The sequence below is a fragment of the Barbus barbus genome, assembly GCF_936440315.1.
Source record: "Barbus barbus genome assembly, chromosome: 40".
In the NCBI taxonomy this organism is placed as follows: domain Eukaryota; kingdom Metazoa; phylum Chordata; class Actinopteri; order Cypriniformes; family Cyprinidae; genus Barbus; species Barbus barbus.
The window spans coordinates 16929212-16942216 of NC_136718.1; the positions used below are offsets into that span (position 1 = coordinate 16929212).

At 35.0% G+C, this 13005-nt stretch overlaps 1 protein-coding gene across 1 annotated transcript; it reads left to right on the plus strand.

The window, feature by feature from the left end:
• The first annotated feature begins 845 nt into the window (after nt 1–845).
• masp2 (MBL associated serine protease 2) lies at nt 846–12448 on the plus strand. Its single transcript, XM_079400506.1, has 11 exons — nt 846–1009; nt 1142–1358; nt 2030–2207; nt 2604–2735; nt 7553–7749; nt 9223–9370; nt 9673–9791; nt 9875–9953; nt 10893–11015; nt 11103–11177; nt 11457–12448. The coding sequence occupies exons 1-11, from the start codon at nt 1002–1004 to the stop codon at nt 12236–12238; spliced, it is 2058 nt and encodes a 685-aa protein (XP_079256632.1). The 5' UTR covers nt 846–1001; the 3' UTR covers nt 12239–12448.
• Nucleotides 12449–13005: the final 557 nt, after the last annotated feature.

Sequence of the window (13005 nt, forward strand, 5' to 3'; positions counted from 1 at the left end):
CCTGTGGCACATCGCAGTTCATATGTCTGAAAATGTCATAGAGCTGGTAATACTTCTCCGTATTAGTGTGACTATTCTACTTTTTCCTTTCATACATTTGAAATGTTACGTATCTTCGTTATTATCACAACACGGCCAAAAGTGATCAAAAAGCGGTGGTGGGGGGGGGGGCTGTCTGGTTGTGTTGATCTGGTGTCCATGCCATGATTATTTTTGATTATTTTTAATTATTCATGATTATTTTTGTCCTTATGAATATTCTGTCATATCAGTGTTACTGGATTTTGGTTGCTTGTTAAATTTGTAATATTACAAATATTCTGTGTGTTGATAAATCTGTTTATTAATTCCCAAAATGTACATTGTGGTCTGAGATCACTAGTCAACATTTGAAGTGGATCAGACTTTGGACCCTTCTATATATTTAAATAAACGTACATTTTTGAAAACCTGTTGTTTTGTTTGTCTGTTTGTTTTATTTTCTACAAGCCAAAGTTGTATCTGTATGTACACACACACAAACACACATACACAAAAAATCAATTATTGACGACTGGTCAGAAGGACACATTGCAAAAACAAGAGTTCATTAGCTGTCAGTCGCTTTCATTTACTGTCAGTAAATTCTGGCTTTTATAGTCAACATAAATGCCAGGATTAATCAAATGTTTAATTTTCTTGGTCTAAATGTGATTACTGCTTTCTTTTTGTTTTATGTTTATTGTAAATCTAGTGTTTAAGGAGAATAAATGACATGTCAAGCATGTCAATGATGACAAAGGTTAACTTCTCTACTGATATGTCTTTAATTCAATATTTGATACTGCCATTTGACAGAATAGACAGTGATGAAAACCAAAAACACTGTTGCTGTTCAGTGCTGTGTTTGCACAGAGCCATTTATTCAGCTAGTTCATTAACCTGGAGGACATTAGAGTTCTGCGGAGGTGATTAGAACATTTTTTTGTGAGACGAACTGAAGTTTGTGGGGTTCTGGAATAATGAACAGGTATGCAAAGTGTTCAAATGTGTTCACTGTGGAGTGGGAACAGTTCCCCCATGTTTCAATTTAATGTGTTGGGATTGTGAAAGCTTCAATATGTTATCAGTAATACACTTTTTTGTTTTGCTGCTGTTTTAGAGTATCTTTGGCATTCATCACCATGCTTCCATTAGCATTTGGCTCAGAGCTGACAGGACTATTTGGAAGCTTCACCTCACCAAACTTCCCAAATGTCTATCCTAACAACCAGCGTATGGTGTGGAATATCACAGGACCAGAGGGACACAGATTACGGCTCTACTTTACATATTTTAGCCTGGAGCCTTCTCATCGCTGCGAATATGACTACATTCAGGTTAGATACAAATCTTCAACTGACCTTTAAACATGGGGTCATTTTATTGGGCAATATATACATATCAAAGTGAGTTACGGTTCTAGATTAGATTTTATATCTCAGATAGTAATTTAATGAAATCATAAGTGAATCTACAATCAATGTCATCAAGTTTCTATTATATTCATACTACCTGTGGGAAAATAATTTATATGCTTTAATTGAAGTGAATAAAGAGAACAGCAGTTTTAAATGAGAAAACACTAAGGCATTCTTTGCCCATGCAAATCCAAGTCAGACTTCAACCAGGAATCTGTTAGATGATTGAATGTTAACAAGTTTTAACCTTATTACTAATGTTCAGTCCTTTTCAGATTAAAATAATTCCCCCCTGAGTGCCTACAATCATTTCAAAATCATCTTGTGTTGTTTATGTTAATATGCATGTTTTCTTGATCTATAAAGGTGGGATAATGTAAATTTAAGATTAGAGCTTTATCATTAAACTGCACCATTTGCCAGATTATATCAGAATACTCATTTTGAACATTTGATTTAACCTCTCTATCGTGAAATGAAGCGCACAATAATTCCTAATGAAGTTTCTAGCATGCTAACTAAGCTTGTTATGTGATATACAGGATGCCGATGTGTGCTTGTAATAATTACTACTTGCTGAATCTTTCCAGGTGTTCGCAGAAGCAAATGACACAGTTCGGTTCTGTGGTGAGGCAGAGAAAAATTACGGTGATGCACCCAAAAACACTGTCATCTATTCTGCCACCAACACCATGTCCGTGCTCTTCAGATCAGATTACTCCAACGAGGGCCGATTCACAGGCTTCCAGGCATTTTTTTCCGCTGAAGGTGATGGAAACAATGGATTTACAGCATGACTTTCTCTCTCACGGCATGATTGTTCCTCTCTTTTGCTGTCACCTCTTGCTGTAAATGCTAAGGTTTAAACTAGATATAAAATAAATAAATTTAATACGATATCAAAAAAATCTAATGTTTACTTTTTAACGTTTATAGTGTTTATAATATTGTATATTCTAAAATTAAGTAGATTATATATATATATATATATATGTGTGTGTGTGTGTGTGTGTGTGTGTGTATATATATATATGTATCAACACATCTATGATAAAATGGTATATATATATATATAATTTTATCATAGATGTGTTGATCTTAGTGGAACCCCAAATCCATATAAGTGAGAACTGTTGCTAAACGGCCTCTTTTTACTCTTTACAGACATTGATGAGTGCCTGAGCACTGTGGATGGAGAGCCTGTGTGTGACCATAATTGCCATAATTACGTGGGGGGCTTTTACTGCACTTGCAGATTGGGATACCAACTCCACGATGATAAAAGACACTGCCCTGGTAAGAAACTGGATACCAGAACAGATGAAACCCCTGGCCTGTAGATTTTCTGTTCATTGATTATAAAATGTATTGGACATTATGTAATATGTTGTACATGTTCATTTTCACAAAAAAAGCTAGTTACTATAAATGCACTATAAATCGCATGTTAAGTACTGAGACACTGTTTTTTGATAGACCATCAATGGATTCTATGCATGCTGACTGCCTATGTATTTCTGCTACAACTGTTGTATTCTCACATATTAAACTGTGGTAGTAGCAAACTATTTCCATCATATTTCTAATCACAAATAATTACATTATATTATTATATATAGTATATTAAACCATAACATTTAAGCAAGGGCTTTAAATACCTTTAGAGTTGCTGTTTTCCTGTCTTGTAACATTTGAAGATTTAGTTTCATAGTTCCATGCACTTGTGCTGCATCAGAAATTATTCCATTACTGGTTACCTGATTTATAAAAACTCTTTGATTGTGCAACTTAAAGCTCTCTTAAAGGGATAATTCACAATTCTGTCATCATTTAATCACCCTCATTTTGTTCCAAACTTTATTTCTGAACACAAAGAACATTGGACTCCATATATTTTCATTGTATGGATTAAAAAATAAATAGTTCAGTCATGAAACTCTAGATGGCGCAAGCTGACGGGTTGTTAACGTAACTGATGATATTCAAAGAGTTAAACGACTTGGCATAAACTGATTGGTTCATGTTGCATATGCAGCCAATGAACTTACTGCCTTGCATTTATATGGCTGGCTAATATTCACTTGAGATTCCTGCAGCACGCTTTCAGAGTTCTCTGATGCCCTCCACCTTCCCCAGATCCACCTGTATATATCTGCTACAGGGTTATTTTATATGCTATTTGTGCAGCAGCAGTATGTCTCATATACTCACGGCACCATATCGCCATATGCATTGGCAGTAGAAAGTTCCTGTACTTGAGCAGCAAGCAGCAATAGTCTACAACTACCGCAATAACCAATGTTGTGGATTTTTCCTTGTTCAAAATAAATTGCTCTGAGGAGGTTTTGAATTCAGATAGACCTTTATTAACAAGTTAACAAAAGGCTGAATAGTCTTTTAGTCTGGTCTCAAACTCACATATATACAACCTGACGTTTTCACAGCATTCCATATATGCACCGTTGTATTTTTGGACAGGTATCTTTTACCATATATGAGTTCTTGAAGAATGATCAATCATTGTCATGTATGCACTTCCAGGTCGTGAACAGATTCTTTTCATATATGAGTGTTCTTCCAGCCCCAAATCGTTCACTCTATTCTAGGCTCACTGCAGCCCTTGACACACAGTTGCTTCACACAGTCAAACTAGATAATAGTAGATAATAGTAGAATTCAAATAGGCATAATTCTATGTATTATATTAATTCAAGATTAATGAAAATCTTCCACACCAACAGCAGCAGCAATTCAGCAGCAGTGTAGCAGATCTATTGCGTCAAGACCAAACGCGTTAACATTGTCATATCCATCACCATGCTAGAATCTACCATAGAGAGTTGTCATGACTGAAATATATATTTTGTGTGCTCCACAGAACAAAGGAAATGAGAAGGATTTAGAAAAATATGAGACTTTTTAAAGCATAATCTTTATAAAGTGACCTTGGTCTTCGAAGGCGCTATAAAAATAAAACATATTATTATAATCACAATTTAAGGCGAGACACTGCAGGTGAATAGGGTAAAAAACATTAACTAATAGTTATCACCTTACTTACCTAGTTGATTGATTACATTGATAATTGCAAACATTTTTTGTATTACAAGCTTTCTAAAATGTTAGGTTTAAATATGCAAATGAGGCATTATTTAATTAAATATGGGCTAATTTGCATACATTTCTAGAACAAAAATCTAAAAATTCTTCAAAATTCTTATTTCATTTTATTGACATATAAGAGTCAAAAGTTTTTACAGAGGGAATTTTGGGTGTCTCATTTTGTCACTCCATAATTCAGAAAATACTTAGAACAGACAGGAACAATAATATTTCACAATTTTTGGGGGAATAAAATGTTGTATATAATCAAGCAAATTATATATGAACAAATCCCTCTGTAAAAACCTTCAGGATATAGACAGGAATAAAGATGTAAAGTTTGGTGTGTGTAAGTGCTACTGAAGTGGAGATATATGGCTCAATGTAGGAGATAAAACTCATTTTAAGAAAACGGCCTTTAAAAATATGTATTGTAATTGAAATCTATTGACACAAATAGATAAAGTGCTATAAAAGAAACACTTAACAGTGTCTTTAGGATGTTTACTTTCCACTAGTCTGAAAAAATATTTTATGAAAAACCAAAAAGCCCAAAATCTCAAATTTGACAGGTGCATGAAAAAACTGTTTGTGTCTCCCCTTAATTAAATTGTTAACAATTGTTAACTAATTATTGTACTTTTATCACTGATCTTGATCTATATCCAGTAACAAATGCAGATATGATCAACAGACTGTCTCTTTGTCTGTAATCTGATCTATAATAATACATTATAATATCTAACATTTTCATTCTGAAGAAGAACAACTTTTAGCTGTGTAAGTTCTGAACAAACCATAATATTTTAAGGAAATATTGTCATACAGCTCAATACTGATTTATGCTCCAGTAGTGACTCTTGTGCATCACAGACCTGTCGAAACAGGCAGGCTGGGCAACCACGGCTCACCACACACTATCTATCAGCCCTGTCAACAGCTCTTGATTGAGCTAGCATAGCCTATAATCGAGCAGGAAATAGAGTCACCAAATAGAGGTTTGTTATATCATTGATAGGGTGGCTGCAACTAACTACATGGCATTTTCGATATAAGCGAGGTCTGTTTAGGGTTTCGAATAGACAAATTTAAATTTTTGACTTGCCCTCAGGTTGTGAAAACTTTTGGCAGAAATGGATTAGTCCCAAAAACCTCCTCTCATTTAAAGTGCTAATGTTTACTGCGGTTCTGGACAGCGCTAACTGGCTTTAGCCTGAAGCGTGCTTCAGCAACAGACTGATGATACAGTGGGCAACGTCTCGCTAGTCTGCCTGTATAAAGCAGTTGATCTCTGTCACTCTAAGCGAGTCCAGGTTAATTACCATTGTGTTCCTGAGGGAACAGTATTATAGGGATCAGCTGAAAACTGATACCTGTTTCGAGCTGTATACTGTGCTAATGGTGGGTAATTAATCACAATTACCAGCCTAGACATGCCTCTTAATTGTTTTTCTTTGCTAATGGGGAAGATAGAGACATCACATCATACTGTGCAGAATGGAAGACAGAAACAATGACTTGTTTCTGAATCATTTATGAATTAGTAGACCTTTGCCCTACTCAGCTGAAATTCCCCATTTATAGCAATTATTTGTAGCATCTGCACTTGTTGGGGTTCATTTATTAAATTAATAGTTTGGCCAAAAATAAAAATTGTCATCGTTAACTCAACCTCAATGTTCTAAACCTGTATGGCTTTCTCTCTTTGGTGGAACACAAAAGGATAAATTTGATCTAAATGGGATTTATGCAACATTCCAAGTCTTCTGAAGTCATTTGATAGCTTTGTATGAGAAATATTCTCTGAAAATCTTCCTATTCAGTAAGCTGTTTACTTGAAAACTGCTACTATTGGATCACTGAGTCAGTGAGCCAATTCTTGAGTGATTCATTCAGACTGAATCAGCTGATTTGTTTAAAAGATTGAATCAAAAGATTGATTTGTTCCTGAATCAGCCACAACTGCTTCTTTCACAAATTTGCTTCGGAGTACTATATGTCAAGAGTTTCCATGAATAATAGTGTTTTAGTAAATGTTGCTTTTATAATAAATTATTATTTTGAAACTTTTACTGTACTTTTATCATTTAAAGCCATCCTGTAGTTTAAACAGTATTGGGCTAGCAACGCAAAAGTCATGGGTTCAATTCCCAGGGAAAACAAGAACTAATAATAAACGTACCTTGAATCCAGTGTAAGTTGTTTTGGATAAAAACATCTGCCAAATGCATAAATGCAAAAATAAATTTAAAAGCTTAAAAGCTCCAATCCCATTCATTTTAATGGCATGGAAAAGAGCAAGCAAGAGTTTCTTCTTTTGTGTTCTGTGAAAGAATGTCTGTCAAATAGGTTTGCAGCAACATGATGCTGATGGAATTTTTATTTTAGGGTGAACTATTCCTATATTTATTGAAGTGCTGTGCTCACTAATAAACAGGCACGATTGAACATGCATGTCTTGTCATTCTTTCTGAAATTTAAGTAACTACCAATAGATTTTTTAATCATAAATGGACAAATATCAAAGCATGAGTCCTAACTACAGTACATCTGATAATACACAGTTTAGTTGGTAATACCAAGCAGTGAATATAAACAGCAATAATCTGAGGCCTCCTGCGATTCTTGCATCCAAAGTTGTTAAAGATTGAGTAAAGATGCAAAAATAATAGCAACCTGAATTTACTACCTGAAAATTGTACTGCAGTGACTGTTTGTATCTGATAACTGTTTTCAGCTGTAAAAAGTTTGTATTTGCCAAAGTATCTAATTGCCACACGTGTAATGTTTGTAACTGCTCATAAATGTCACAAGAGAAGTGATGAAAAGCCATTTCTCTGGCCATTTTACAGGTGGAAAGGTTTATTTACCTCTGAGCATCCCAAATCAATGCTGCAATTTCCTGCGGCCCTCAGTGTTAAATGTGGCATGGATAGTTGTCTGTTAACCGTATGTGCGTGTGCTTTTGACAATTCCCAGTGGGTGTGAAAATGCATTTTTTTCCACTGTAGCTGAGTGTAGTGGGCAGGTGTTTCAGGAGAGGTCAGGAGAACTGAGCAGTCCAGAGTACCCAGGTGTTTACCCCAAGATGAGCCAGTGTCATTACACTATCAATTTGATGGAAGGCTTCCAAGTGACCCTCGATTTCCAGGACGTATTTGATGTGGAGACTCATCCTGAAATCCACTGCCCTTATGACATCCTCAAGGTTGGTTATTTCACAATAAACAAGCACCGACAGCACTCCAGCTAGGATGGAAGTTCAAACTTAAAACAACAGCCATAATAGTATGTGTGTGCACATGTGTGAGTCACTTTAATGGGGTCCTTTGGGAACTCTCTATACCTCTACCTGATAAAACAGAGATTGAAAAGTTTAAAGAATTTAAAGACACACATTACATGGTTTTGTTTTAGATTAAATGGAACAATTCACCCCAAAACAATAATTCTGTCATTATTTAACATAACAAAGATATTTTGAAACATGTTTTCAACAAGATGAATGTTGGAAACACGTTTGTAACAACATGAATGACAGAATTTTCATTTTTGGGTGAACTATCTCTATATTATGGAATGGATCAATTTGACTAATTTGTTTTTTTTCCATCGAAAATACTGGCTAACCTATGATGTTTTTCTTTACATTTTGAGACATTTTCTCAGTTAGGGTGATGAATATGCATGAAAAGTGTCAACACATTTGATTTAGATTTTAGATTTTTGTTTGTGAGTCAATTTAAATTCATTGTTAAAGGCAGCTGCATGGACCAAAAATGATCATTTCTGACCTTCAGGAAAGCACACGTGTTTAAAATGTAAAAAATGTTGAAAGGTTTTTAAAATGTTACAAAAATACCTATAATACTGTTAATATTTACAGTTTATAAAACAATTATTAAAAACATTAAATACAGTTAACATGATTAAATACATTTTTTTGTAATGTCTGAGAAGTATTCATGCTAAAGATATTTTTAACTATTTTCTTAATAGTGTGATTTTTGTGTGACCCCCATCATAAAAATACCCAGATTTTTAACACAATACAACTATTAAAGCACAGAATAGCTACAAACAAAAAATAACTATAAGACATTAATGTGTATTGAATATAATAAAATATTTTATATGGTTCATAGAATCCCCACAAAGAGTTGTGTGTGTATATATATATATATATGAGCTAGACTCTATAGCTTAAGGAAGATTGTTTACTGTTTGAAGAGAGATATAATATGCCTTCTAGTGTCCTTGTTGGGTGTTAAGAAAGATTGATTTTAGAGTGGTTTACACACATAAGACTGGCTCTCGATGAAAATAAGCATGATAAGTGTTTAAGAGTGTTTACTTTCAGCACAGATTTTATACTCTGCATCAAAGCTCATTTGATTTTAATGACTAAATCCAATCACTTTTTATGGCGTTTAACAGCTTGTTATAGCTGCGATCTTTCAGTTTAGCCCCCCCCCCTCGCTGCCTATGGTCTCCTCAGCACTGGTGTTAAGCGTCAGACTATTCCACTAATCACTGACCTGAAGGCTGTTGAATACATAATGTATGCTCTCTCATGGCCTCCACAACCACCTATTATTTCTCCTCACCCTCCCACCTCCCAAGAGACTTGTTTATCTGGTGCCATTTGTATACACTGACAATTCAAACTGTTTTGTTTAAGATCACTGCAGGTGGAAGGGAGTACGGACCATTTTGTGGCAAGACCCCACCAAGAAAAATAGAGACGGGAACTCACAAAGTGCATGTGACCTTCCGCTCAGACCACTCGGGAAAAAACAAAGGCTGGAAGATCAAGTATACGAGCACAGGTAGCTTATAACACCCTTTTCTTTTCAGTTATTTGATAAGTAAAAACGAAGAAAAACTACATTACACATTTTTCTGCAAAGAAATCTCCACCAATCAGAGAATCTCAACAAGTCAAATTAACCCTTTAGCACCCGCCTACTGCTATAAAGCACAGTGTTGAGAAAAAAGTAGTATAAAATTATGATTAATGTGAAAGCTATTGGAGCAGGGATTCAGATCTTTAAGAATAACATTTAAATGACAAGTTAATAGGCTGTTTCCAACATGTATTACCAGTCCTCACTGTTCCCTGCTCTTATAGCGCAGCCATGTCCAAACCCTGTGGCTCCTCAGCACGGACGTATTCAACCCCAGAAGTCTCAGTACATCATGACGGACACTTTCAATGTCACGTGTGATCTGGGCTATGAATTAATTCTGGTAACTTTTTACTTTCTCGAAGATTTAAGAAAAGAGGCTTGGTATGCTATTTATGGACTTAAAAGTGACTTTTTTTTCTTTAGGGGGACGAAACGTTGCCCTTTTATCAAGCCACATGCCTGAAAGGTGGATTTTGGAATGGACCGATGCCTCTCTGCATCAGTAAGTTGTTCAACAATCCCAGATAAGCATGAAGTGTGTATAATTGTCAATGGGGGTTTACTTACACACCAAAGAGGAGGTACGGTTTCAAACCTGAGGTGTTATTTCAAGTTGAAGTGAGTGAAATATTTACTGTGAACTCAGAAAATAATTCTGTGATGAAATAATGATGAAACTTCTAGCGGAAAGCGTATTTTAAATACATATAGGATTAGTAGTTTTCCATGATAAAAATGCATTTGGTAAAATGAATGATTATGACAAAGTAAAGCTTAACACTACAATAATAATAATAATAATAACTTTATTCATTTTTGCATGAAAAACCTAATCATACAAGTAAATTAAAAACAATACTTCAGAAATAAAATGATGTGGCTTGTTTTAAGAGAAATAAAAAAAATCCTCATTGGTAAAGATTTTTTAGGTGTGAATTATGCATGCGTGTATGCATTTATTTAAATTTGCTTCTTTTTTAAGTAACTTATTTTGCAAGGAAAAATGTGCTTAAACATTAATTAAATTAAATATTCATAAAAATACAGAAGTATGCATTAATGCACAAAATATTTTGGAGGTCAAAATTCAAAATTTTATGATGACGTTGCATTGCAAATTCTCAGTTGGCTTAGTTAAATTATGTGAAGTGAATGTCTTTTCGTTTCATTTGAAAAGATTTCAGTGCAACGATCAACATAAAATGATCCCATAACTTTTAGTGTAAAAGGGTAACAGTGTTAAAATGTGAGGAAAGAATAAAACAGAAATAATAGAAAGACTAAAAACAAAAATACAAAATGAAAATAACAATAATTAAGAGTAAACAGAATTTGACCAGATTTTTTTTAAACTTGACCAGACATTCAACTAAACTGATATGCTTAGGTTTCGCCAACATGTCATTTGTTGTGTCAATGACCAAATATCTCTCTTTTGCAGTTGTTGATTGTGGAGATCCTGTAGAAGTGTATAATGCAAGTGTGAAATTCACCACAACCACATATAAATCTGTGATCAAGTATTCATGCAGTGAATTCTACACAATGAAGGAAGGAACAAATGGTAATGGGCAAGTTGTAGTGTTTGGATAGCAATACATTGTAGGTTTACAGTGTGACGGAGCCTTAATCATTATCTCTCTGAAATTAGGAGTTTATACCTGTGCACATGACGGCTACTGGAGAGATGCCCTGGGTGGAAAAATACTCCAGATATGTTCACCCAGTGAGTTTAATGCATATGGTTCATCAGTTTTATTTACACTACACTACCATGTTTTATTATAAAACTCTGAAAGCTGTGGAAAAAGTTAAGAACCTTTGACTGTTATTCTAAAATGTGGAAAATAGCAATAATTAAAAAAAAAAAGAGCAGGTGTGCCAATTTTTTTACTTGTAGTTTATATCAGTGTCATATCTTTGTTAGCTTTTTAATGTCATATGTGAGAATATAAAAATAAAAAAAATAGGTGTAAACACTGATTTGGTGTTTGCTGTGTTTCAGTTTGTGGCCAGCCTGAGATCAAGCTGTCCAAGGTGATTGGTGGGGATAGTGCAGAAAAGAACGAGATTCCCTGGCAGGTCATGATACGAATGGGTCACCGGTTCATCGGTGGAGCTTCTCTTGTTTCGGACAACTGGGTCCTCACTGCTGCTCATGTTCTGAAAAGCTACACAGATACTTCCAAGCTGCAGTTGAAGATGGGCATAGTCAAGCAACATGATGCCAATGCTATAGTTGGCATGCCACAGAAAATATTCATTCACCCTCTGTACCATCACGATAACATTAACTTCAACCATGACATTGCCCTGATTAAACTGGAGTATAAGGTACCTGTCAGTAAAGCCGTCATGCCTGTGTGTTTGCCTGGGATGGAAGAGCGGTTTGTTTTGAAGGCTAATGACGTTGGGAAGGTGTCTGGATGGGGTGTGTCAAATATAAACAGACCAGCATTACATTCCAATAATCTCAAGTACGTACTTTTACCCGTCACTGATTTTGAGGACTGTAAGGCTAAATATGACGCCACAGTGACAGCTAAAGGGAAGCTAGTAGTGACAGAGAACATGATTTGTGCTGGGACTGGTGATGGAGGAAAGGACTCCTGCCAGGGGGACAGTGGAGGGCCCTATGCGTTTTTTGACACACAGAGTAAAAGTTGGTTCATAAGCGGTGTTGTGTCATGGGGTCACGGATGTGCCCAGCCTGGGTATTATGGGGTTTATACTAAAGTGAGCAATTATCTTTCATGGATTGAAGAAATCATGTCCAAAAACAGTTGAACAGTGTTTAAATGTTTGACTTTGATTTGATATGAATTTATTATTGACCAAATTATCTTTACCATAAAAGCTTTGCATGTGACAGTCATATACTATTTTTTCTGTTGTTGTTTTAATAATCTTTTTTGTGCATTATTTTGGGTTGGCATTTGCTGTTTTAAAATGTTCTATATAAATAAAGTAGAGGCACACATTTTTTTTTAAGATTTATTTTTGGCATTTTTGACTTTATTATGATAGGACAGATCAGAGCTGACAGGAAGGGAAGTGGGAGAGAGATGGGGGGGGGGGGTATGACTGTATCGAAACGGCGCTGTATGTTGGCACGCTGCTCACAAAACACTTGATCACAAAATGTCATTTAAAGCATATTTATTAAAATACAGTAAAAACATATAGTTGAGTAGTTCAGTGTTCGGTTAGTAATTTGTCGCTTTACATTTCAGGAGCTATCATTTCTAGTGCAAAGATGTCACTTATTGAATTTGCTTTATAAAATATAGTTTAATGAAAGCTATGGTAGCTTTCTAAAAACAAAAGACTGCAGAGGATATGTAATATTGTGAATTATTTTACATTGATTCAAAATTATTTTCTGTAGTCAAAGAATGAAATAGTGAGTTACTTTTACCCAGAGTTACTTGTCTCAATTTCATAAAGCCACTGGTGTTAATGCAGAGGTGTTTGTTTAAAAGTCAAGTAAGCTCAGGCATCATGATTTACAGTCATTAGGTTCTTATGCATTATGCATCTGATCTCAGTTACTC